The 24,348-nt window shown below is 36.8% G+C and overlaps 1 protein-coding gene across 8 annotated transcripts; it reads left to right on the forward strand.

Annotated features, from left to right (window-relative positions):
• The first annotated feature begins 351 nt into the window (after window positions 1–351).
• LOC107762829 (DNA (cytosine-5)-methyltransferase DRM2) lies at window positions 352–22,708 on the forward strand. Of its 8 annotated transcripts, none has more exons than XM_075239904.1 (16): window positions 352–484; window positions 623–688; window positions 1,600–1,649; window positions 8,967–9,031; window positions 14,313–14,359; window positions 14,527–14,673; window positions 14,810–14,909; window positions 14,994–15,037; window positions 15,562–15,708; window positions 16,366–16,492; window positions 16,797–16,888; window positions 17,027–17,755; window positions 17,944–18,395; window positions 19,848–19,895; window positions 20,004–20,107; window positions 22,476–22,708. In XM_075239904.1, the coding sequence occupies exons 5-13, from the start codon at window positions 14,357–14,359 to the stop codon at window positions 18,379–18,381; spliced, it is 1,827 nt and encodes a 608-aa protein (XP_075096005.1). In that variant the 5' UTR covers window positions 352–484; window positions 623–688; window positions 1,600–1,649; window positions 8,967–9,031; window positions 14,313–14,356; the 3' UTR covers window positions 18,382–18,395; window positions 19,848–19,895; window positions 20,004–20,107; window positions 22,476–22,708. The 8 variants fall into 8 exon arrangements, with proteins under 8 accessions (XP_075096005.1, XP_075096006.1, XP_075096011.1 ...); XM_075239905.1 differs by lacking the exon at window positions 1,600–1,649 and adding an exon at window positions 19,303–19,369; XM_075239910.1 differs by lacking the exon at window positions 1,600–1,649 and adding an exon at window positions 19,303–19,369 and having other exon boundaries at window positions 20,009–20,107.
• The last annotated feature ends 1,640 nt before the right edge of the window (window positions 22,709–24,348 follow it).

Here is a 24,348-nt window from a genome sequence, read left to right on the forward strand (position 1 = left end):
TAGTTTTCATAATTCCAAGGCTCAAAGAAAATTTAATGCATTATTATTTTTAAACTTACTAAATAAATATATTTTTCTATATGTAAAATTTATTCGATACGGTTCGGTATTTTTTCGGTTTATTTTTATAAAATAAAAAACCTATCCTAATTATTGGTGCGGTTATAGATTTATATAAAAATTTACGATTTCTTAAAAAGAAACCTAAAAATCGGTTCGGTACGGCTCGATCGATTTAATCGGTTTTCGAATATCCATTGACACCCCTACACATGCACATAGGGTAAGAATTGTCACAAAGACAAAAGACTGTCTTGCCCCTAGCTGAAGAGATGATTTTTTAAAATTACCCCTGTTCGTCCCTCTCAAGTAAAGAGTCATGCGTTAAAATCCACATCGAATTCAAGGAATCTCTTCCTAACTCTCTCCACAACAAAATCTCCTTTAGGACTCATCTTCCTTGTTCACTCTTGATTCTCTAATGGTATATCTTTCTCTTTTCATTTTCACTTTGTAAACGAAAGAACCTTTTTTTTGGGGGATTTTTGAATTTGCTGAAACTGTGGTTTTTTTATCCTAATTTTGTAACTTTCTTTTTTGTCTGGGTTTTTGGGTAATGCAGGATATTAAGAAGATTTCTCATATAGATTAAAGTTGTTTGACGACCTTGATCGTCAAAAATTCTCAGGTAATTTTTATGGTTTTAAAATATTCAGTCGTTTGATTACTTGTAATCAGTAATGAATGTCGAAAAACCTAATTTTTGTCTGCATGTTAAATTTTTAGGTGCAATTGAAGCTTTATTTCAAAATTGATAGGAAAAAACAAAACCTAATCCCTCAATTGCAGAAATTGACTCCAAAATATATAGGATTATATAGAGAAAAAACAGCCCCAAATTTCTCCCATTAAGTGCTTATGCCCGCAAACTGAAATATGAAGGTTACTCTAAAAAGGAAATTAAAGAGTGAACACTGATCAAAATTAGGCTATTATTGGAGATTTTCCATTCATTTTATAAGAAAGTTAACATAGATTTTAAGATACAAATCTATGTTTAGTTCACATGAAGAATACTACATATCCAGTCTTTTGTGTGCTTCTTAAATCTTAAAGTATGAACCCGGGAAATGTATGTTTTTATAAGAAACCAAGAATCTTTTTTTATCCAAGATATACAAGCTTCTGTTTTATCTTTTTTTCTTGTGTGTGTGTGTGTGTGGGGGGGGGGGGGGATAAGTTATGATGATTATTTGGAAGGGGAGCCTTGGCATAACTGCTAAAGTTGTTGCCATGTGACCAGAAGGTCACGGGTTCGAGCCGTGCAAACAGCCTCTTGCAGAAATGTAGGGTAAGTCTGCGTAAAATAGACCCTTGTGGCCCTTCCTTACCCCGCACATAGCGGGAGCTTAGTGCACCGGGCTGCGTTTTAAGTTTTTGTTGGGTGTGAAAAGTATGGGGAAATTCTTTATTACGTTTTAATCATTCTTCAACTGGAAGAACACATAAAAAAGCAATTGCTTTTTTTTTTTTTTTGGTTGTTGTTGTTGAGATGATAAAAAAGCAATTGCTTTTAAAATACCAACATAACAAATGCAGGCATTAGAATACTATCATGTATAACCATGCAAGCCCCCAGTAATACAACTGTAAGTAGAACTCTACCTGACTTCTTATGCTTCCTCAAATCTCTTTAATGCTAAATATGGTGTGGATGAAGCAGCCCATCAGCCACTTATTGGTCGGGCAGTAGACTAAAATTTGCATGTCTACAAACCAGAAAGTACAGAACAAACGGGAAGAGTCTAACACAATTATCAAACACGATCAAGCTTGGCAGGCATTAATTAGTCCTCTTTTTAACATATCTTCACAATTGCCATTTGCAATCAATAGAAACATACATGTTTTAGCAAAGGCATAACTGAATGAGAGACATTGTCCATATGTTTAACCAAAATGCACTGTAACTCTTGTAACTCTTTTGGACTCTGATAATCCAACAACTTCCTCACAAATATATAGACCTTTTTTTTGATAAGGTAATAATTTCATTAAAACAAAAGCGAAAATATACAAGGAGTAACCAACACCAACAATAGAAAACCTTACAAAAGGACATGTTTTTCTACGAATGACACCCAATCTTCTATAAAAATAGGAACCTCATGGGTGCAACCAAAAATAAATAAGGGAAAAGACGCTACTCCTCAGGTATACAAGATCTTTTTCTACTCCATCAAAAGCTTTACTATTCCTCACTCCAAACAAACCACATGAGTGCAAGAGGAGCAACATTCCAAGCCCTTCATCTTCTCTTCCATCTTCTAAAGGCCCAACTAAACATAGTTTCCTTAACTGTGCCCGAAGCATCCACTCTATACCAAACTAACTCAAAATTTGTCCCCACAAATAAGATGCTATCCGACAATGTAAAAGGAGGTGATTCACGCCTTCTCCTGATTCTTTACACATGAAGCACCAACTAACACGAGTAACCTTTCTCTTTCTCAAATTCTCCGCCGTCAAAATCACCCCTTTTGTAGCTAGCCAAGTAAAGAAGCACAACTTTCTTGGTACTCTAGGAATCCATACCGAATTATGTGGGAAGGCGACTCCTCCCTAGATAGTAGCTATCCATCATAAGGCTTAATGGGAAAAATGCCATTTTCCCCGGCGACCCATCTCCATGCATCATGTCTATCTTGTGACACTTATTGGCTATGAAGCAGTCCGAGCAAGTTCTGAAATTCATCTACCTCTCAGTCTTGCAAATTCCTTCTAAACCTCACATACTCGTATAGACCTAAAGTGGTGAAGTGCTCAAATCCCCATACACCACCCCCATACTTTGGTATGCCAATAGTAGATTCTTAGAAACATTCACCAAAGGAAGCTACAAGGTTAGAGATGAGATGCGGCGGTAAGGAAGTGCTTATTAAAAGCTCCTGTGAGTATCACAGAAAAACTGGAGCGGCTTCAAAAGAATTTTCTTTTGGGATGCGGCGGATGGAACTAGAAAGTTTCATCTAGTAAATTGGCAGACAATCATTTCCCCAAAGAAGTGGGGTGGACTTGTAGTAAAAGATCTTAGCGAATTCAATAGAGCTTTGTTGGGGAAGTGGCTGTGGAGATTCGGGGTAGAAGAGCATGCTCTATGGAGGTCATAGTAGAAAAGTACGATTCCACGGGATGGGGTTGGAGGACCAAGGCAATCATAGCACCTTTCGGGTGTGGCATGTGGGGGAGCATCATGAAGAATTGGGAAGTCTTCAGTGGCAACATCACTTACAGGGTGGGAGATGGAAGGAGAATCAGCTTTTGGAATCATAGGTGGTGTGGAGAGGATACTCTGAGGGTCTCCTTCCCCCACGTCTTCAGAGTTTCAAACCAGAAAGAATTGATGGTCCAACATATTCGTAAGGAGCATGAAGGGGGTAGTATGGGACCTCTCAATTAGAAAGAACATGCAAGACTGGGAGATTGCGGAGCTCAAAGATTTGTTGACACTGTTATATGGGCAAGATAGGCCCCAACCATATTGTGATTCTTGGAGATGGGGTTTGCGTCGATGGTTTGTTCACCGTAAAGTCCTTTGTACCAGAGTATGTTGGTGAAAGAGGAGGCCACTTTTCCATACTCCTCGATTTGGATTCCTAAGGCGCCCACGAAGGTGTGCTTTTTTGCATGGCTAACGGCGAGGGGAGTGATTTTGACTGTTGAAAATCTGCGAAAGAGAGGAATTACACTTGTTAGTTGGTGCTACATGTGTAAAAGCTCAGGGGAATAAGTTGATCATCTTTTGTTGCATTGCCCTGTGTCCTCGGCTTTGTGGAGGGCAATCCTGAATCTTTTTGGTGTTCAATGGGTGATGCCTAGCACGGTAAAGGAAATGTTATTGTTAGATATGTACATAATGTAATCTTGTCCCACATTGGAATAGGAATAGTATGTCCTTGTATAGTATAGCTATAAATAAGGACCTCTTGTATTGTATGGAACACACAATATCAATATATCATATTTTCTCCCGTGCCTTTTCACATGGTATCAGAGCTATCGTGAGAGATTTATCGCTGTGCATAAATTCCAGCAATTTCGGGAAGTGAAATTAGTTACCGGAACCCTTTTTTTTCTGGCGACTTTTCAAAGTTGTTTTGCATCTGCTTTGTCTCGGTTAGTGTTGTGCAAAATCCAACACTACCACAGGAGTAGTGTAGTGGTTGGAAGAAAATTTTCCAGCGTTCTGACGTCGCGTGGGCTACCTTGCGGCCATTTTTTGGCGACGATTCTTCAGGACAGATTGTTCCCCTTGCAATTCCGAGCCTACCCATCCAGGTTACACCAAATTCCGACCACTTTTTTATTTTTTCCGGCGTGAACAATGATTTCAGAAGTGGACTTCCGACCATTTTTTTAAAAAGTTTCTCCAGAACAGTTGGGTCGTCTGGTAATTCCGATCCTACCCCCTACTGTTTTTATTTCATTCCGACCACTTTGAATTTTTCCGGCTGCTACAGTAATATTCCGAGAGCTACAGTATTTCTGGCGTGAACAGTGTTTTCCGACGCAGAACAGTGTTCTGTTTTCCTGGTGTAAACAGTGTTTTCTCAGCGATTTCTTCAGTTTTCCCAAAGGAGTTACTAATTTTCACTATTTCAAGTTAACCCTACTACTATTAATTGTAGCGACATGGGAACCGATACTTCGAATAGTCGGATGGTTTCTTTAGTGGATTATTTTGAGTTTCTTCAGTACAAAGCAGGTAAGCAGACATCTTCGGAGATAGCTTCCGTTGTTCAAACAGGTAATAGCGTGACTTGTGTCTCTCAATCTTCATCCTCTGAGTCTTGGGTCATTGATTCAGGTGCATCAGATCATATTTCTGGTAACAAATCTCTTTTCACTACTATTTCGTACTCTCAATCTCTTCCAAGAGTCACAATGGCCAATGGGTCTCAAATCATGGCAACTGCAATAGGTCAAACCAGCCCAATTCCTTCCTTACCTTTAGATTCAGTTCTTTATGTCCCTAATAGTCCTTTTAATCTCATAGCTGTTAGTCGCCTAGCCAAATCACTTAAATGTGCTATTTTATTTCTTGATGACCATATTTTTATACAGGAACGCAGTACAGGGCGGATCGTTGGTACCGGGCGTGAATCAAATGGACTTTATTACCTTATCCTTGCTAAATCACATGGACTCATATCTTGTCTTCCTTCAACAACTTGTCCTGTTACTGATTCACCAGATTTATTACATAAACGGTTGGGACATCCTAATTTGTCAAAATTTCAGAAAATGGTACCTGGTTTATCTCACTTGTCAGCTCTAGAGTGTGAGTCTTGTCAGCTCGGTAAGCATACACGCTCTCATTTTCCTCGACGTATTGATAATCGAGCAGAGTCACCTTTTACTTTAGTCCATTCAGATGTTTGGGGTCCTAGTTGGGTCAGTTCTACCTTAGGATTCCGCTACTTTGTTAGTTTCATTGGATATTTTTGATAAAAAATCGATCTGAGTTGTTTTCTATTTTTTAGACCTTTCACGCTGAAATTCAAACTCAATTTGGGGTTTCTATTCGCACATTTCGTAGTGATAATGCCCGAGAGTATTTGTCTTTCCCATTTCAGCAGTTTATGAAATCTCATGGGATTATTCATCAAACATCTTGTCCGTACACATCTCAACAAAATGGGGTAGCTTTAAGAAAGAATAGACATCTTATTGAAACTGCTCGTACCCTACTCATACAATCTCATGCTCCGTCAACCAATTGCACTCCACAAAGGTGTACGGTCCACACTTAATCCTAATCCCCACTATGTTGGTCTAAGTTATCATCGTCTGTCGTCACCTCATTATGCTTTTATATCTTCTTTGTCCACTGTTTCTATTCCTAAGTCTACAAGTGAGACACTATCTCATCCTAGATGGCGACAGGCTATGATTGACGAGATGTCTGCTTTACATGCGAGTGGCACTTGGGAGCTTGTTCCTCTTTCTGCAGGTAAGTCTACTGTTGGTTGTTGTTGGGTTTATGCAGTCAAAGTCGGCCCGGATGGCCAGGTTGATCGGCTTAAGGCTCGTCTTGTTGCAAAAGGATATACTCAGATTTTTGGGCTTGATTATAGTGATACTTTCTCTCCCGTGGCTAAAGTAGCATCTGTTCGTCTTTTTTTGTCCATTGCTGCTGTACGTCATTGGCCTCTTTTTCAGTTAGACATTAAGAATGCTTTTCTCCATAATGATCTTGACGAGGAAGTTTATATGGAGCAACCAACTGGTTTTGTTGCTCAGCTGGAGTTTAGTGGTTGTGTATGCCGATTGCGCAGGTCACTATATGGTTTGAAACAGTCCCCTCGAGCCTGGTTTGGTAAGTTCAGCATAATTATTTAGGAGTTCGGCATGACTCGTAGTGAGGCTGATCACTCTGTGTTTTATCAGTATTCTGCTCTAAATCTGTGTATTTATCTGGTGGTTTATGTTGATGATATTGTTATTACTGGCAACGATCAGGATGGTATTACTAATTTGAAGCAACATCTCTTTTAGCACTTCCAAACTAAGGATCTGGGTAGACTGAAGTATTTTCTAGGTATTGAGGTCGCTCAGTCTAGCTTAGGTATTGTTATTTCACAGCGGAAGTATGCCTTAGACATTCTTGAGGACACTGGAATGATGGGTTGCAGACCTATTGACTCTCCTATGGATCCGAATGCTAAGCTTCTGCCTGGACAGAGGGAGCCTCTTAGAGACCCTACGAGATATAGGAGGTTGGTTGGAAAATTGAATTACCTCACAGTGACTAGACCTGACATTTCTTTTCCGGTGAGTGTTGTAAGTCAGTTTATGGATTCTCCCTGTGATAGTCACTGGATGCAGTTGTTCGTATTCTTCGGTATATAAAGTCAGCTCCAGGCAAAGGATTACTATTCGAGGATCGAGGCCACGAGCAGATTGTTGGGTACACGGATGCTGATTGGGCAGGATCACCTTCTGATAGACGATCTACATTTGGATATTGTGTTCTAGTAGGAGGTAATTTGGTCTCGTGGAAGAGCAAGAAACAAAATGTAGTTGCTCGATCTAGCGCCGAAGCGGAATATCGGGCCATGGCTATGTCAACGTGTGAGTTAGTTTGGGTTAAGCAGTTGCTTAAGGAGTTAAAGTTCGGAGAAATCAGCAGGATGGAACTAGTGTGTGATAACCAAGCTGCTCTTCATATTGCATCAAATTCGGTGTTCCATGAGAGGACTAAACACATTGAGATCGACTGTCACTTTATCAGACAAAAAAATACTTTTAGGAGATATTGTTACAAAGTTTGTAAAGTCGAATGATCAATTAGCAGATATTTTCACTAAGTCTCTTACTGGTTCTCGTATTAGTTACATGTGTAACAAGCTCGGTACATATGATGTGTATGCACCGGCTTGAGAGGGAGTGTTAGATATGTACATAATGTAGTCTTGTCCCACATTGGAATATGAGTAGTATGTCCTTGTATAGTATAGCTATAAATAAGGACCTCTTGTATTGTATTGAACACACAATATCAATATATCATATTTTCTCCCGTGCCTTCTCACAGTTATTTCTATAGTTATGATTCTTTTATGATTTAAGCAAAAGGCGTGGAAGTTCGCCCCGTTAGCTCTCATGTGGATAGTTTGGGGGAGAGAAATAGGAGAGCTTTTGAGGGGATTGAGTCTCCTTTTTCACATCTTAAGAATAGTCTTTTATCTTTGATCGCTTTTTGTTGCACTCATATAGCCCCTACTTGTATAGAAGATTGAGCGTCTTTTGTAGAGAATCATGTTCTGATGTAAATTCTCTTCTTTTTGGTATAGTTCCTGTATACGGGAGTTCTCTCCCTTGTGATTAATACATTACCTTATAACAAAAAAGGGTTAGAGATGAGATGGTTTCTTATAAAATTGTCAGCTAAAGATTTGCTCACTTGTACAATTCATCTTTTAGTTTAAATTATACTGGAAGCATGGAAGCAAGTAGATACAGAGGAAACTTTCATGAAACCAGTAACTCCATGACAGCGAACCTTATCTTTTATCTCTGATTTTGAACTGTTAAAAGTCATGAAGAATATAAATTTTTAATTTGTTGTTGATGCTTAAGAGAATTGTACAAATTTGTTATTAGTAAAGTAAGAAGCTACTGTAAGAAGCTATTGTCAAAAGACATGATTATACACATCACCCATACGACAACCTAGATGCATCAGCTCTGTGGCAAAAAGAAGAGAAGAATTTTGTTTGCTTACTATAAGTTACTGAAGTTTGGTACCCCTTCCCAATTGCATCCGTTAGTGTATTAGGTAGCAACTCATGGGGGCAAAAGAAGAAACAGTTGCCAAGCCAACATAAACAACTAACATTGAACCTGGATCAGCTGCTTCTCATTGTGTGAGTGACCTATGAGAAATCTAACACTATTGCAAAACCCTGATAGGTGAAACAAAGCACAGAAGTGAGTTCAGTTTCTCCTATTAAATAGACAAAAGCGAGTTCGGTTCTTCTGTTAAATAGACAAAAGTCAGTTCAGTTTCTGCTAACAAAATTACAAATTATAGAAAAATCTGTCAGAAAATACAAATACTTTTGACACATAGGGCAAAGAATAGTTTCACAAAGTCAAGCAGATGATTTCTCAAATTTACCCCTGTTCGTCCCACTCAAGTAAAATAATCACATTAAACTCCACATATCGAATTCGAATCTCTTTGGCTCACTGTCCTCCTAGCCCTCACACTACAAGAATATCTCCTTAAGTCTCTTCTTCCTTCACTCTTGATTCTCCTGTATGTATATCTTTCGCTTATCATTTTCACTTGTAAACGAAAGAACCTTTTTTTTTTTTTTGGGTTTTGAATTTGCCTAAACTGTGGGTTTTCTTTTCCTAATTTTTAACTGTTTTTGGTCTGGGATTTTGGATAATGCAAGATATTAAGAAGATTTCTGATATTGCTCAAAGTTGCTTGACGACCTTGATCGCCAAAGATTCTCAGGTAAGTTTAGTGGTTTAAAATCTTTTTGGTCATCTTCTTGCTTGTAATGGGTGATGAATGTTGCAAAAACCTAATTTTTGTCTGCTTGGAATTTTTGGGGCAATTGAAGTTCTATTTCAAAATTGTTATGAAAAACAAAACTAATCCCCCATTTGCAGAAGTTTACTCCAAAAAGAACTAATTTTGCATTAAAATTCTTGTCGGATGTTCTATCTGCATTTGTATGAGTTGCAGAAGGCAAATGCTTAAGCTGAATGAGACTACTGGAACCTAGTGGTGCATTCTTATGCATTTTTTGTGTTATTTTTGCAACTAATACGTTATGGACCTAAGAAAATGATATGTTACAATCTTAAAAAAATTATCTATGTTAAAATACAACAAACAGGACGCTCACTGCAGCTATAACTGATTACATATAATGAGAAAAACAGACACAAAAAGATACCTTGACATAGCTATGATTATGAGTGTATATAACATATATAATGAGCATATTAGGACATTTCTTGCCTAACATTTTAGCCTCGTGGGAATTTGCACCCTAACCCGCTTAACTTAGGTATCAGAGTGCCACCAAAAGTCTAATGTCAAACATGTCGTCTGTGATAGGAAAAACAAAGCTTTCTAAGAACTATATTTCTATGCAATTTATTTTGTTTTTTCGTCTATCACTGGGTGTATCACTCTTCATATACAAGCACACAATATTAACTACATAAACAAATTTTTTTCTCTCTTCTTCCTTTTACTAGATAGCATGAGATGAATATGATACGAGAAAAGAATTTTTTTCTAATAAAGATATTTTCGTTCTTTTAAGCCAGGAGGAAAATATATAGATATTCAGAAGAAAAATGTATAGCATGGGAGGGCTGGAGATGGGAGTTAAATAGAAGATACAAAATTGTATTTATACTATTGTGGCTGTATTGCCTTTTTTCTTGTTGAAGGTATGGGGTTAGGTTTGTCATTTCAAAAAGGATAAGAAATTGACAAGATTATAAAAAATAGTTTGCACCAAATTTACGTGCCTCCCCTTGAATAGTTCAAATTAATGTGTCTTTTAGGGACCATATTGAATGGAGATTATTTATACCGTCTTTTTCAATGTTGCTATTGAAAATTGCAATGTTATATTTTTGGGACACTTTGGTACAAAGTGATTGATGTTGCCATGCTAATTACTATGTGCTTGTAAAGATGTAGATGCATCATTTGAATCTTGTCCCACTCTTTGTACTGAGGAAAATATTCAATCTTTAGGAGGTGTAATACAAAAGATGGAATGTCACTATATGATTGTTTGAGTTGTAACAGTGTGACAAGGTTCAGATGAATCATATTAAATACAAAACATGCAATATCACAGTATCAGATTGCTTGAAATTGTGGATTTATTCTTTGAGACTTTGTCCAATTTGTATCTCCTTGGTCCTTTGAAGTTGAATGAACCTCAACTTTGTAACCAATTCACAAGTTTTGCTTCTTTTTGTCGCTCTTCTACTGTGCCTTGGCTTGTAAAGTTGGTTTATTTTATATTTTCTATTTGTGCCTTGACTTGTACAATCTATATTGCCGGTTTTGGTTGGAGGATGAGAGACGAAAATAGAAGCACTGCAGTGTTGTTGTCTTTGAAAAGAAAACTAGGTCTTTGCTAAAATATCATATCGGTTATCTGCATGTTTGGGACTAGATTCTTTCAATTTCTTCAAATATCTGTGGAAGCCATTTTCAGTGAGCTAATAATCTATTTTTTAGAAAAGCTACTTGTCAGCACTTATTTTGGTCAATGCTGTGTGTGTCTTCACGTGGCAATAACCTGTTCAAAATTGCTTCTATCTTTTTCTTTAATGAAGTAATTGATTTCATTACTGGCATCAAGAAGATGCATAATAGTTACAAAAGAGTTATAGCAAAAAGGAATAATGTCAGCTCCAATACAGATGTTCAGGCTAATACTAAGGAGCTAACAAAATTCAAATAACTATCGGGGGAATCTATGGGGGATAAATAAACCCAAGTGAATAAAAACATAATACAATTAACTTTGAGAGATTGGAAAGTAGTTGATAGTCCATCAAAACATCTGCTATTCCTTTCCTTCCAAATACTCCATAAGCTCCAACTCTCAAAAGCCTCCCTGATGTTATGTGGCATGACCCATCTGAGTCCAAAAAGAGAAATAAACATATTCCAGAGATACAGCCTGCTGCAACTGGGCAGTGTAGGAAGAGATGGCTATGTGATTCTGCCTCCCTCTGGCACATGTAGCATCTACTGTCAATCTGAAATCTGAAAATTTCTTCTGACTAAGTTGTCCTGTGTTGACATGATCCATGGAGAGCAGTCCAGTTGAAACACGCAACTTTAGGTGGCAGTGTAACTTTCCATATTAGCTTCCAAGGCCAGTGGTCGGTGATTGCTTTTTGAGCTTCTGATAACTTGTAGGCTGCTTTCACGGAGTACCTTCCTGCATGTGCATTCCCCCATCTGAACTGGTCTGGTACTAAGTAAATAGGTTGTTACTGGAGCAGCCATTCAGTGTGGCTAGTAATCTGACTAGCTCTTCAAATTCCCAGTCTTGCAAGTTCCTTCTGCATAGTATGTTCCAGTTGTCTCCCTCCGTACACTGCAAGATTGTTGAATCTGGATCTCTGGCTATCTGAAATATCGCAGGGTAGTCATTCATCAAAGCAGTGCTTCCTAACCACTTGTCCTTCCAAAACTTGATATGTTGACTATTCCCTACTACAAAGTGTTTGTTCACTAAGAATTTTTCCCATAGCTTACAAATATTCTTCCAGACTCCAAAAACTTTTACCTTATCAAAAAAAAAAATATTCTTCCAGACTCCAACTCAATGGGGTGCTCTTGATAATTTAGTGCACCAATGATTCAGGACTCCATGTTTGGCGTTGACAACTTCCTTCCAAAGACATTGCTCCTCCTGTGTGTACCTCCATAGCCATTTCATTAACAAGCATTTGTTATGAAGCGCTAAGTTTTTTATGTCTAATCCGCCTTGGTGCTTTGATAATTGAACCTTAGACCACTTGACCGGGTGAAATTTGTGATCCTTGTTGTTCCCTTCCCACAGAAACTTCCTTCTGATCTTGTCAAGGTGTTTCAGGACCGTACTACTCATTGGATATAGTGACATATAGTAAGTGGGGATGCTATCAAGGACACTATTAATCAGGGTCAATTTTCCACCCATTGATATATACTGCAACTGCCATGATGCTAGTCTTTTTTCAAACTTTTCAATTACCCCATTCCATATAGCTTCTGATTTAAATTTGGCCCCTAGTGGAAGCCCCAGATAGGTAGTTGGGAAAGTCCCTAAGCTACAGCCCAGGAATACTGCCAATTCCTCCAGGTTATGCACCTCATTTACGGGGTAAATCACACTCTTGAGCATGTTGATATGCAAACCTGAAAGAGCTTCAAAAATAAGTAGAGTTAGGTTTAAATAGAGCACCTGATTTCTGTCTGCCCCACAGAAAATCAGTGTCAAAATTGCTTCTATCTTGAGTTGAGTACTTATTAGCACTCTTGGTATCTCTAGAATATTGTAGAGAACAAGCTTAGAAAAGGAAAAATTGTATCCCTAAGTTTTCAAGATAATAACAAGGAGGTAGCCTTGATAAACTTTCTATCTTCTCTGGCTGGATGGTTGTTGAAAGGTGAGCATGGGCTTATGAAATCCCTTTTTATCATTTTCACCGTGACTGCTCGTCCAAATCACAGGATATTTAATTACCCCCTCCCTCGAGTAGTTTAAGCTATTTATGAGAATTCTGCAACTTCTTCAAGCTCTTCATGAGGATGAATATCCTGTTTGTAATATTTGGGGAACTTTTACCATATTGATGTAGGAAACTGTGGTTCCTCTATAATCATTGAACCTAAATGATAGTGAAAAATATTGCAAGTCTTGTCATATTTTTGAGGGTGAAACAGTAGGCAAGTAAGAGGTTTTGAAGGTTTGAGAAAGCTCGACAATTTTTGGGGTCGTTTTGGATTTACATTTGAATTTTTTCTAACAGAAGTAAATTGGAAAGAATCAACAGTTTAACAATTCCATGGAGAGTTCTTCAGGACTAATCTTTTTAAGTTAAGTCTTCATAGACCTGGTCATATTGATGTTAGTATTATCCCACTGCCAATGTCGGTGCCAATGTTGGTGCCAGTGTTATCAAAGGGCGAAAAGCGCAAAAAAGCTCTAAGGTCTGGTGGGGCTTTAAGCGCAAAGCACAAATAAAGCGTGTGTTTTAACGAAAAAAGGAGCATACGGAGAAAAGCTACAAATATGTATGTGTAGTCCAAGACTAATATTTATAAGCATGAATACCAAATATATGGACAAAGAAATTGAAGAAAATTTACGATAAAGTGAAATATCAACTGTTTAGTGTTGCATCTTCCGGATTACGCTCGTTAGCAAGAAAAAGTATGCCTTGGAGCGTTGATGACAACATTGAAGCGTCCGTTAAGCGAGGCGAAGCGCTCAACATGTTTTGAGCCTCGCTTCAGGGCTTAAGCACGCCTTTGATAACACTGGTGCCAAAGAGGAATCAGTCGTAGACATACGATCTTGCACTCTTATGATTTGTGTCATTGATTCCATCAAACAAAACCTGTTTGAGGCTGCCTCTTATTTAAATTTGGATGATTTGCAAGCTAAGTCGAAATGCAATTCAAGTTGAAATCAAATATGAACTTAAAAATGCATATATATTGGAAATTATGTAAATAGGACCCAGATTAAAGCATGAACGATTACCAAGTGAAAACATAAAGGGCATGGTATAAGTTCTTCAATCCCTCTTATTCTAACATCACAAATAATTAACTTGTCCTTTTCGTCATCAAAACTTTGATTAAGAGAGCATGTTAAATAATTCAATAGCGAAAATTGTAATACTGAACGATACATGCTTAAATTTAGGAGCAAAGTCATATGATCAAAGGAAAAAAATCTAGGAGCAAAGTCTCTTCATTTCCTTTTTGATATAGGCCTTGGTATTGGAAATTGCTTTTTGTACTTATGTTAATTAATTGAAGAAGGTATCATATATATTCTTTTGAAGTCGTGTTTCGTGTCCAAAAGGAAAGAACTTAAGTGCTATCTCCTCCTGCTTCAATGTCAAGACATAAAGAAACTTTTGTCTTTGAGTTTTTTGTGTGAGAGACGATGGGCTAACCTTTAGCTTTGATGATTGGTCTGTGGAGCTTTAATGGCAGTAATTCACGTTTACCTTCTGGTGTTATGTAGGGTGCTTAACAATTTGGAGTTCTTTTTCAGGCTTACCTTGAGAAATGGTAAATTTAGCTCGTTTCTCGATTCCCTTACACTGCAAGTTTTCGAATTCCTGCTGGTCTTATAAATCAGAAAAGAAAGTATATGTTCCCTTTTTATTCAGATATTTGATGAATGGAGGAAAAAACATTTATTCTTTGTTTGTATTTCTTGTTTCAATCCCGTGCAGGACAACAATCTTTCTGGAGAAGACAATGACAACATTGACTGGGATACCGAAGATGAACTAGAAATACAGGAAATACAGGACACAACATTTTCCTCATGCATGGATTTAAGAACTACTGGACAACATACTGTTAGATGTGATGGGGAGGTAAATGCTTTAAGCCTATGTTGATACCTACTGATATTTCTTGTCAAGGACATCTTTTTTTTAACCCAAAAAAGGAAAAAAAAAGTTCACACCATTGCATCTCAACTTATGGTCTTTTTTGTTCTCTTACCTGAAGGCAAGCTCATCATCAGTACCCTGTCAGTCCAAGTTCATTCAGCAGTTTGTAGTGATGGGATTTCCTGAAGCATCTATTGCAAAAGCAATAGAGCAAAATGGTATTTGAATTTGACTAGTCTTTATACAACTAAAAATTTTGATTTTTCTTTTGTGGCATTTATGTTATGTGATTTGGGACGCAGGAGAAAATTCAGATTTGGTGTTGGATGCTCTTCTGACATTCAAGGTGCGTAATGTTTGCCTCATTGTAGTAGAAGGTCACTGTCTGAGGGAATGAAGATGGTTCAATCCACCCCTCAGTTGGCAACCACCTTTTGTTCTTCTAATAGTTGCCTATAGATGCCACCACTTGCATAACATGGTTTATAGAGAGAAGCTCATTTACATGTTCCAAGTAAAGTTTAGATCAATCAGGGTTTTGAATGAGATGGTGACACCTATTAATGTAGAGATTGGGCCATGTGACTGTGCAATGAATGATGCCAATTGTTCTTTGTTGGTCTGCACAACTCTGTTAGCAAGCTTGAACTGTATTAAGAATATGCATGACTTCTCCTTTCATTTTTTCACAAGTAATGACCCTCTAATACTAATAGTCCAAACAGACCCCCCCCCCCCCCCCTCACCCAAAAAAAAAAAACATCTCCAATAAAGAAGAAGAAATAACTATAGAAAAATTATGGTCTTTGCATAAATTTTAGCAGTATTAATCATACATTCATACTTTTCATTTGTCTTCGGATGTTGCAGGCCCTTGAAGACTCTCCTGAAGAACAACCCAGTGCTAGCCCTCAACCCTGCATTAATTCTGACGATAGCTCTTCTGAATACAACGAGAACTTTCTGGATGATGTGTATGAGGAAGATAGTTGGTCCTCCGACTCAGACAGCTGTAGAGTATGTTATCCTCAATCATACACCATTCTCTATTTTTCTTTTCAGTGTCTAACTGTGGAATAGGAAATATTCTATCTGGTTTCTATCTGTTCAAAAGATACATTTAGCCATTTTTTTGATCGTCAACCTTTTTGATCTTTGTAACACGTCATCTATGTAATGCAATGTCAGTGAAATGGTATTTTTGAACACCCATGGCTTCTTTTCCTACTAGATTATACGAGTAATATGAGGTGGTTTAGTTTTACAAATTTGCGGACAACTACAAAATAAAATTAAAGGTATTTGTGATTTTCAGCTTTGACAGTCATCAGGTTCTTCCAGTTGGAGGATGCACAAGATATTTTTTTTCCCCCTTCTAATTTAGGATTTGGGGAGACATAGAAGTGGTTTCTTTGGGAGTAATTTCTACAAATGAGGAGACGTTGACCTGTAAAAGTAGTGCTGAAGTTGGACGAGTGTGACTCGAAATTAATTTTTAGCTGCTCACTATTTTTGGGGGCTTAAAGAACCTTTTGTTTCATATATTTATATTTATGCATCAACTTGTACTTTTTTTACCACTTAAGATGTTTGCTGGTCCTGAATCTTGTTACAAGTTTTCTGGGCACAATTATATAAAGCTTTTCTAACATTTTCCTTTTGTAACTGTGATAGAATTCTGCTAAACAATGCTATGTGAAAGTTGAGAGCAGTTCTTCATCTGAAAAAGAGCAGACTTTATCGTTCCTGGCAAGTATGGGATACCCCGCGGAAGAGGCTTCCATAGCAATGGAGAGATGTGGTTTGTATATTAAATAGTGCATTGTCCTCTACACAACTAATGTGATCTAAGTCTTTTTATCTTATTAGACATTTAGTTTGGCTTTTGATATGTATTAATTATGCTAAGATTTTATCAATGGCGGAAGAAATCTTATTCATGCAAGTTCTAGGTTAGATGCTACTCTGTTGAGTTCCTAGTTATGTATTTAGAACAAAATCTGCTTACTGACACACTACCATATTCCTGGATATCTTATTAGTACTGTAGCACCTTTTTTTAATTTCATTTCTAGGTTATTAATGTCCTATTCACAACTTTCTAGGTCCAGATGCATCGGTTGCTGAATTGACAGATTTCATATGTGCTGCTCAAATGGCAAGAGCAGAAGATGTCTATCTGCCAGAAGATGTAAAGGTCTGCTTTCCCCTCGCAGTATTTTGAAATGGACTCATGTGAACTAACAATCTGTCCAACTTTACTTGCATTTATAATTGCAAATTTCGCAGTATCATTTTCCATAGGATTGATGCCTTTTTCCTTCCATTGTGACAGCCAAAACTGAACCATATATTGAATGGTAGTGGTGGATACAAGAAAAGAAAGATGTACAATGAATTGTGCAAAAGAAAAAAGGCAAAGGCGATTTTTGAGGAAGAGACAATTCGTTTGCCCAAACCTATGATTGGATTTGGGGTTCCTACCGAACTAGTTCCAGCAATGGTTCAAAGAACTCTTCCCGAGCAAGCTGTTGGACCCCCGTTTTTCTACTATGAAAATGTTGCTCTAGCTCCAAAGGGTGTGTGGGACACAATTTCTAGATTTTTGTACGATATTGAGCCCGAGTTTGTCGACTCCAAATATTTTTGTGCTGCTGCAAGAAAAAGGGGTTATATTCATAATTTGCCGATTGAAAATAGATTTCCTTTGTTTCCACTTGCCCCACGTACCATTCATGAGGCACTTCCCCTGTCAAAGAAATGGTGGCCATCTTGGGATCCACGGACAAAGTTAAATTGTTTGCAAACAGCCATTGGAAGTGCACAATTGACGAATAGGATTAGGAAAGCCGTGGAGGACTTTGATGGTGAGCCACCAATGAGAGTTCAGAAGTTTGTTCTTGATCAATGTCGGAAGTGGAATTTGGTGTGGGTTGGGAGAAACAAAGTTGCTCCTTTGGAGCCTGATGAAGTTGAAATGCTATTGGGATTTCCAAAGAACCATACCAGGGGAGGTGGTATAAGTAGGACCGATAGATACAAGTCGCTTGGTAATTCGTTCCAGGTTAGACTAACCTTCTTTCTTTTTTATTTCGCAGTATAAGTCTTATTATTTTCTCCCTCCTTCTCCTTTTTCCCATGAACTTGGGTTTGTTGAATATAGTGAAGCTACTCCTTTTATTGGCTTATTCAATTTCTTTTCTTTGTTAGAATAATTTTTGACATGATACTTGGATCGGTCATTTTGATTAGGTTGACACTGTGGCGTACCATTTGTCGGTATTGAAAAACTTGTTTCCCGATGGTATCAACGTCTTATCACTCTTCTCTGGAATTGGCGGTGGTGAAGTTGCTCTTTATCGTCTCGGTATTCCACTAAACACAGTGGTTTCTGTGGAAAAATCTGAAGTCAACAGGGATATTGTGAGAAGCTGGTGGGAGCAAACTAATCAGAAAGGGAATCTTATACATTTTAACGATGTGCAGCAGCTGAATGGAGACCGCTTGGAGCAACTGATAGAGTCATTTGGAGGATTTGATTTGGTAATTGGTGGAAGCCCGTGCAATAACCTTGCAGGCAGTAACAGAGTGAGCAGGGATGGGCTTGAAGGCAAAGAGTCTTCCCTATTTTATGACTATGTTCGGATATTGGACTTGGTCAAGTCCATAATGTCCAGACATAGACATTAGTAGACAAGTAGTAGGCAAGTTCTGTACTTTGTTTTTCCTTCATTTTTGCAAATTAATTTACTAAAGCCCCCTTACTAATATTAAAAGCGAACATTGAGAAGGGTTGGTCTTTGATAATGCAATTCTTGTGTTTACTTTTTAAGTGGTTTGCCACATTTGAAGTTAATTCTGCTTGTTCATGATCTAAGTTGTCTAACTTATTTAGTCAAAACTATGAGTTTTTTTTTTTTTTTTTTAATTATGTGTCTGTTTAATTTATGTCCTCCAAGAATTTTCTTTATTAAAGTACTAATATTAAAATCGAACATTGAGAAGGGTTGGCCTTTGATAATGCAATTCTTGTGTTTACTTTTTAAGTGGTTTGCCATGTTTCACTCTCGCATTTGAAGTTAATTGTGCTTGTTCATGATCTAAGTTATCTAACTTATTTAGTCAAAACTATGAGTTGTGTCTTTTTTTTTTAATTATGTGTCTGTTTAGTTTATGTCCTCGAAGACTTTTCTTTATTAAAGTTCCAGGAAAAAAATACTTTTCTTTGTTGCTTTTCTCTTATATCTTGCTTAACGTTATATAGGCGCCAATAGAGGAGCTGCAATGTTATACATAGAAACAAGATTGAAATCCTGGATTTTTTTGTTGCTATATATTTGTTCTGATAAAAACAATCACTCTCTCTCCTTGTTTTTCTTTTAAATCTAAACCAAAGAGATCCTGGTTCTTTCCGTGTTCAAGAATTTTACAATTTGACAGTACTTTTGAGGTTTTTCAGATGACAATTTTCTCCACTTCAGTTTTTCAATCCGTGATTGGCATTTGTAAGAGAAGCATTATCTTGGTTGAAATGAGGTCTATGATTACTGTTTAGGGAACAAGTGGACTACATTGGTTTCTGCTGATCTTCACCTTGATATTTCATCGCAGTGGCATTCTGACAGTGCTGCTGTCTTATGATCTAACGGTTTTAATGACCATTGGGTTCCATTCCATCGTGAGTCTTTGTGTCCAACAAACATCTTTTAGTCATACTGAACTTTGAAAATGTCTTGACTGATATAAAATCATCTATTTATGATGTTATCTACTCATTTCTTGGAAGTCAGTTTTTTCTTTCCTTCTTGACAACTTTCAAACAAATCTGCACATGCTCATAGTCTCGTAGTCTATTTCCTGACAGCTTAGAAGCATGTGCAACCTCGTTAGTTTTATTACATTTCAACTTCAGCATATTATTATTTGATAAGGGTTGTTTGTGTAGATTTAGTCTCTTTCATACCGTAGAATGTCTCAATCTTATTAGACCATCCTCCATGCATCTAACAAGTTTGTGTGAGAAACCAAATGAACCTCTTGGGACTAATATCAATTGGAGAGCAACTATCATATTCTGAATTGCTTTAAAATTAATAATTTTTCGTGTTATTTTTTCCCCTTAAAGTTCTAATCTGAATTGCTTCATCTTCTTACAGGTTATATCATCCCAACTGCCGTTACTTATGCTAGACTAACAAGTTCAAGTAAGTGGCAGGAAGCTTCTCTTTCAGGTCTTTGGATACACGTAAATTATTTGAAGCATTCTTTTCCAGCCTAACAGATAGTTTTCCTCCATTTTCTGTTCTTTCCAGAGCAGGCGTAAATGTAAATCCAACTATTGTAGTTGACAGCAGTAATAGGAGGCATTTGATTAAACAATTGAATTCATCATCCAACTGTGCGTTGCTTTAAGAAGGTGATTTAGAGCAAGCTAGCTGAACATTCTTGACCTACGCTGTGTTCTTTTATCTTGTGTTCTGCATATCATGTGAGAGGTTTCTTGAAACTGAATGTTAATGAAAGAGTTGAAAGATGGCATATTTTTGCTGGTTTGTTTAATTTGTTTGTCTGCAGGTTTTATGATCATCCATAAAATCATAGAAATCATGATTGTTCATAAAATCACGGAAACCGTTTTTTTTGTTGAATCCATCAAAATCTTGAGCAAAATGTTACTGCAAAATGTTACTGCAACACCCCCTGCCCCCAACACACACAAATATAGTAAGACCACTCTCATAATGAGCATGAAGGGATATATGAATTAGTCCCATCAGAATTTTTGGACCATTTTGTCTGGTGACTTTGTGGTCCACTAATTTAGCGTTAAGTTTCTTGAACATCTACAATTCATTGCTCGTTTCCAAGCTTGTTGTCCTGGTTTTCAAATGCTCCACCTTCCATCATCAGTCCCCTCAGGTATGTGTTAAAGTTTGTCAATTTTTATGATTCAAGCGACCTCTTCTGTTATATATTCAAATGGAATAAAGTTCTACTTTCTATGGTTCTGGTTTTACTATAATGGAATTACTCTTTGGTGCTTAATCCAACTACTACTGGTTGATTATTCTATGTTGTCAACAAAAATGAAGGCAACAGTGAGAAGATTTTTTTTAATAAGGAGACAAAGGGGCATTCCGAGAAATGAGAAGAATTTTCTTTTCCATCATTTTTGTCTGACCAGCAGAAGATTCTACTGGTGTTATTAGTGATGGAATTCCGAATAAGATTAAATAAGGTGTTTTCTTATAGGATCCACTGATTAACTTTGTTGATCTATATTCTATCTAGTTAGAGTTGGATATCTTCCTTCATGTAGACCCTAGGTTTGCACCTGTAAACTAGCTGAATAACGTGATTTCTCATTATTCAAAAACATAAGCAGCCTTTGGCCAATTTTTTTGTTTTGAACAGCAAAATTAGTAGCTTTTCTCTCTTTTTCATTCACCAACTTCAAGTTGGTAATCCTCGGGTTCGATGAAGCCATCTTAGGAAAACCACTTGAAAAACTCTATGAAGCATCCTAGAGGCATCTGATTGTACTAGGCCTCCAAGACTCATTATAACAGTTGTAGAAATAACTCCACTGGCTTCTACATTCTTCTTTGGCTTTTAAGAAGATGAAAAATGTGAAGTTAAGTAAAATTACTGCTGACTGGTCCCAGCATAAAAAGTGCATGAAAAAGAAAATTATGATTGCAAGGTACATGTTCCAGTTCAAAAATGAATCTTAAGAATCACATGTGTGAGTCTCAAATTTTATATGTTTCTGTGGTCGAACTTCCTTTTCCTACCAATTTTTCGAAGTTTGGCATCTTAATATTTACTTTGATACAAGAGACAGACTTGCATTCTTAAGTTTTTGTATCATCTTAATTTAAAACTTGGATAACATAAGCTCATGTATTCTGTGATGCATGTTAGTTGTTACTTGTTATATTCTGCTTGTGTGATTTTATGTCTGAAGTGATAACTATGGACATCAAGATGGCTATGAATTTTTGTGCTTTGATATGAATAAAGTAGTTACTTGCTATGATTAGAGGATAGTTCTGCAGAATAAATCATGATTTGCCTGGGTTTTGGTCATCTCTATTTTAATTTGTAATGAGTCATTGTCAGTGCTTTTTGATTCATTAGTGTTAATCTTTGAATTAGCTTAGTCTCTCATGATCATTCACTTGAATCAATGGATGTTGCCTTTATGATTAGGATCCTTTACTGAGTCTGCTTGTGTTAATCATTGCATTGAGCCCCCTGTTCATGCATTTTTACATGCGCGCATCTGTTTCATGTTGTTAATTGAAAATCCTTGATGGTCAGTTCAGTCTCATAGTTCTCATTCCGTGTGATTCCGTGTAGTTAAAACACTTGATAGCTTTCTTTGGATAATGAAATTCAACACATTCATTTAGGTTGCACACCTCCAATGGTCATGACTTACTAAATTTTAATTCATTTGTTTGACAGTACGTTTTAAATAATTAAAGTGTGTCGTGTATTAGAATGTTGGCTGCCTTCAAGTGATTCTTGAGCTTATAACCTGACCAGCACTTGGTGAAGATAGAGCTGATGTTTACCAAGTCATTTAGAAATGTTGTATTCTAGTTATTTTTATGTCTTTTTATTTGTGTTTTTGTGATCTCTCAATCTCTATTTTAGTATTAGTACCATGCGGTTGACTCATCATATAATTGAAAGATGGTCCTGATCTTAGTGCTTGACATCTTAAAAGAGTTTTTAGGTTTTTTTTACTGAATCATTTATTTATCTATCTTTTGTAGGTGGAGCAAATGAACAAAGGATAGAGAAAAGCAGTGAGACCTTACTTAAGACTTAAGAGTACCGATTGATTGTTGCTGAAACTTAAAATCTCTTAGAAATCTTTTATTTTCAAACATTTTCAAACTTATGTATGCTAATTTTTGAATTGAACAATATTATACATTTTGACTCTTTGGATATTACCTTGGATATGTTGGGATTATTGGAATATGATTCTGGTTAACTTCCTCAACTTAGTGTGTAAAAGTTGTGTGGGGTAGTCACTTTTTAAAGTGGTATTTACTTTTTATCCAGCATTTTAGCAATAGTAGCCACTAGTCTATTTATATTAATATGAAAAGACAGTAGCCACTAGTCTATTTATATTAATATGAAAAGACTGTGTTACCCTTTCTTATAAACAGGAATGATAGTTTTCTTCATGCTGCTTGACGCTGATTAGGTGCCTTCTCCTTCTCTTTGACTTTACTTCCTTGATTAGTATCATACTCTATTTTATCAATAAAAAAATAGATGAATTGACATTAGAAGACATATTAAGAAGATAAATATAGAGCATAAACCATTACCAGGGGCTTTTCCATGGATTATCTTTTCTTCATCCTCTTTGTTTCCTCCATAGATGCCTCCAAAACCTTCTTCATCCGATCTCGTCGCATATCCATCTCCAAAGCTGCTCGACATTGTGTCCCTTCAATCCAATAAATACGAATTACACTCTTGGTAATGTCCAAACACTCAAAAGTTAAAGGACACTTGGTCTTAAACTTCGAGTTTCAAATTCAAAAGTTAAGGACACTTGGTCCTGAACTTAGAATTACAAGTTTAAAAGTTAAGGACACTTGGTCCTGAACTTAGACTAACAAGCTCAAAAGTTAAGGACAATAGGTCCTAAACTTATAGTTACAAGTTCAAAAGTTAAGGACGATAGATCCTCAAGTCCTGAACTTAGACTAACAAACTCAAAAGTTAAGGACAATAGGTCCTGAACTTAGGCTAAGAAGCCCTAACAAGCTCAAAAGTTAAGGATACTTGGTCCTGAACTTACAGTTACAAGTTCAAAAGTTAAGTACATGTAGTCCTGAAGTCCTGAACTTAGAGTTCCAAGTTCAAAAGTTAAGGACATGTAGTCCTGAAGTTAAGTTTAAAAGTTAAGGACATGAGCAGAAGGGTATTTTCGTTCGGGCAGTTAAAGTTTATTGAAGCAGTGGCTAAAGACTAAAAATATTTTAAACAGTGGCTTAAATAAATACATGTGTTATTAGTGGCTGGACTTCCCCCGAGTTTGTAATTCTTTTCTTTCGGTGGCGCAAATCAAGGGACAAGTGCACAGATAGCCATTCTCATGGATGCTATTTAGAGATTAGTCAGTATTTATTTTGTCCTAAAATTGTAAACTAAAAATCTATATCTCGAAAACTTAAGGGCAATTTAGGACATTTATGTCTCGAAAATTTGAACTGAAAAATTGTAATTCAGCACGACATGGGCTAATTATTATATAGCAGTTCTTTAGAGTGGCTACTTTTTTACGCAAATCAAGGATGTGACATAGTGGTTAAGGAAGTGAGTTCAAAATTTGAAAATTAGATTCAGATTTTAATAAAATTAATTTTTTTTTCCATATGCTTAAGCCTTCATGGAGAGTTACACAATACCTGTAATAGATAACAGATACTTAGTGAATAGTCGAGATATACATAAATCGGCTCCGCACTGTCATAAATTCTTTTCTTTCATGTGACCGCCCTCTAGCCCTCCAAATTTACCCGAGCAATAATGAACTCCTGTTTCAAATTACAGACATGGTCGAATATGAGCATTTTAAGAGTTTATTTTGAGTATAACTCAAAAAATAGAGCAAAAACGTAC

This window comes from Nicotiana tabacum, chromosome 20, assembly GCF_000715075.1.
Source record: "Nicotiana tabacum cultivar K326 chromosome 20, ASM71507v2, whole genome shotgun sequence".
Classification (NCBI taxonomy): Eukaryota; Viridiplantae; Streptophyta; class Magnoliopsida; order Solanales; family Solanaceae; genus Nicotiana; species Nicotiana tabacum.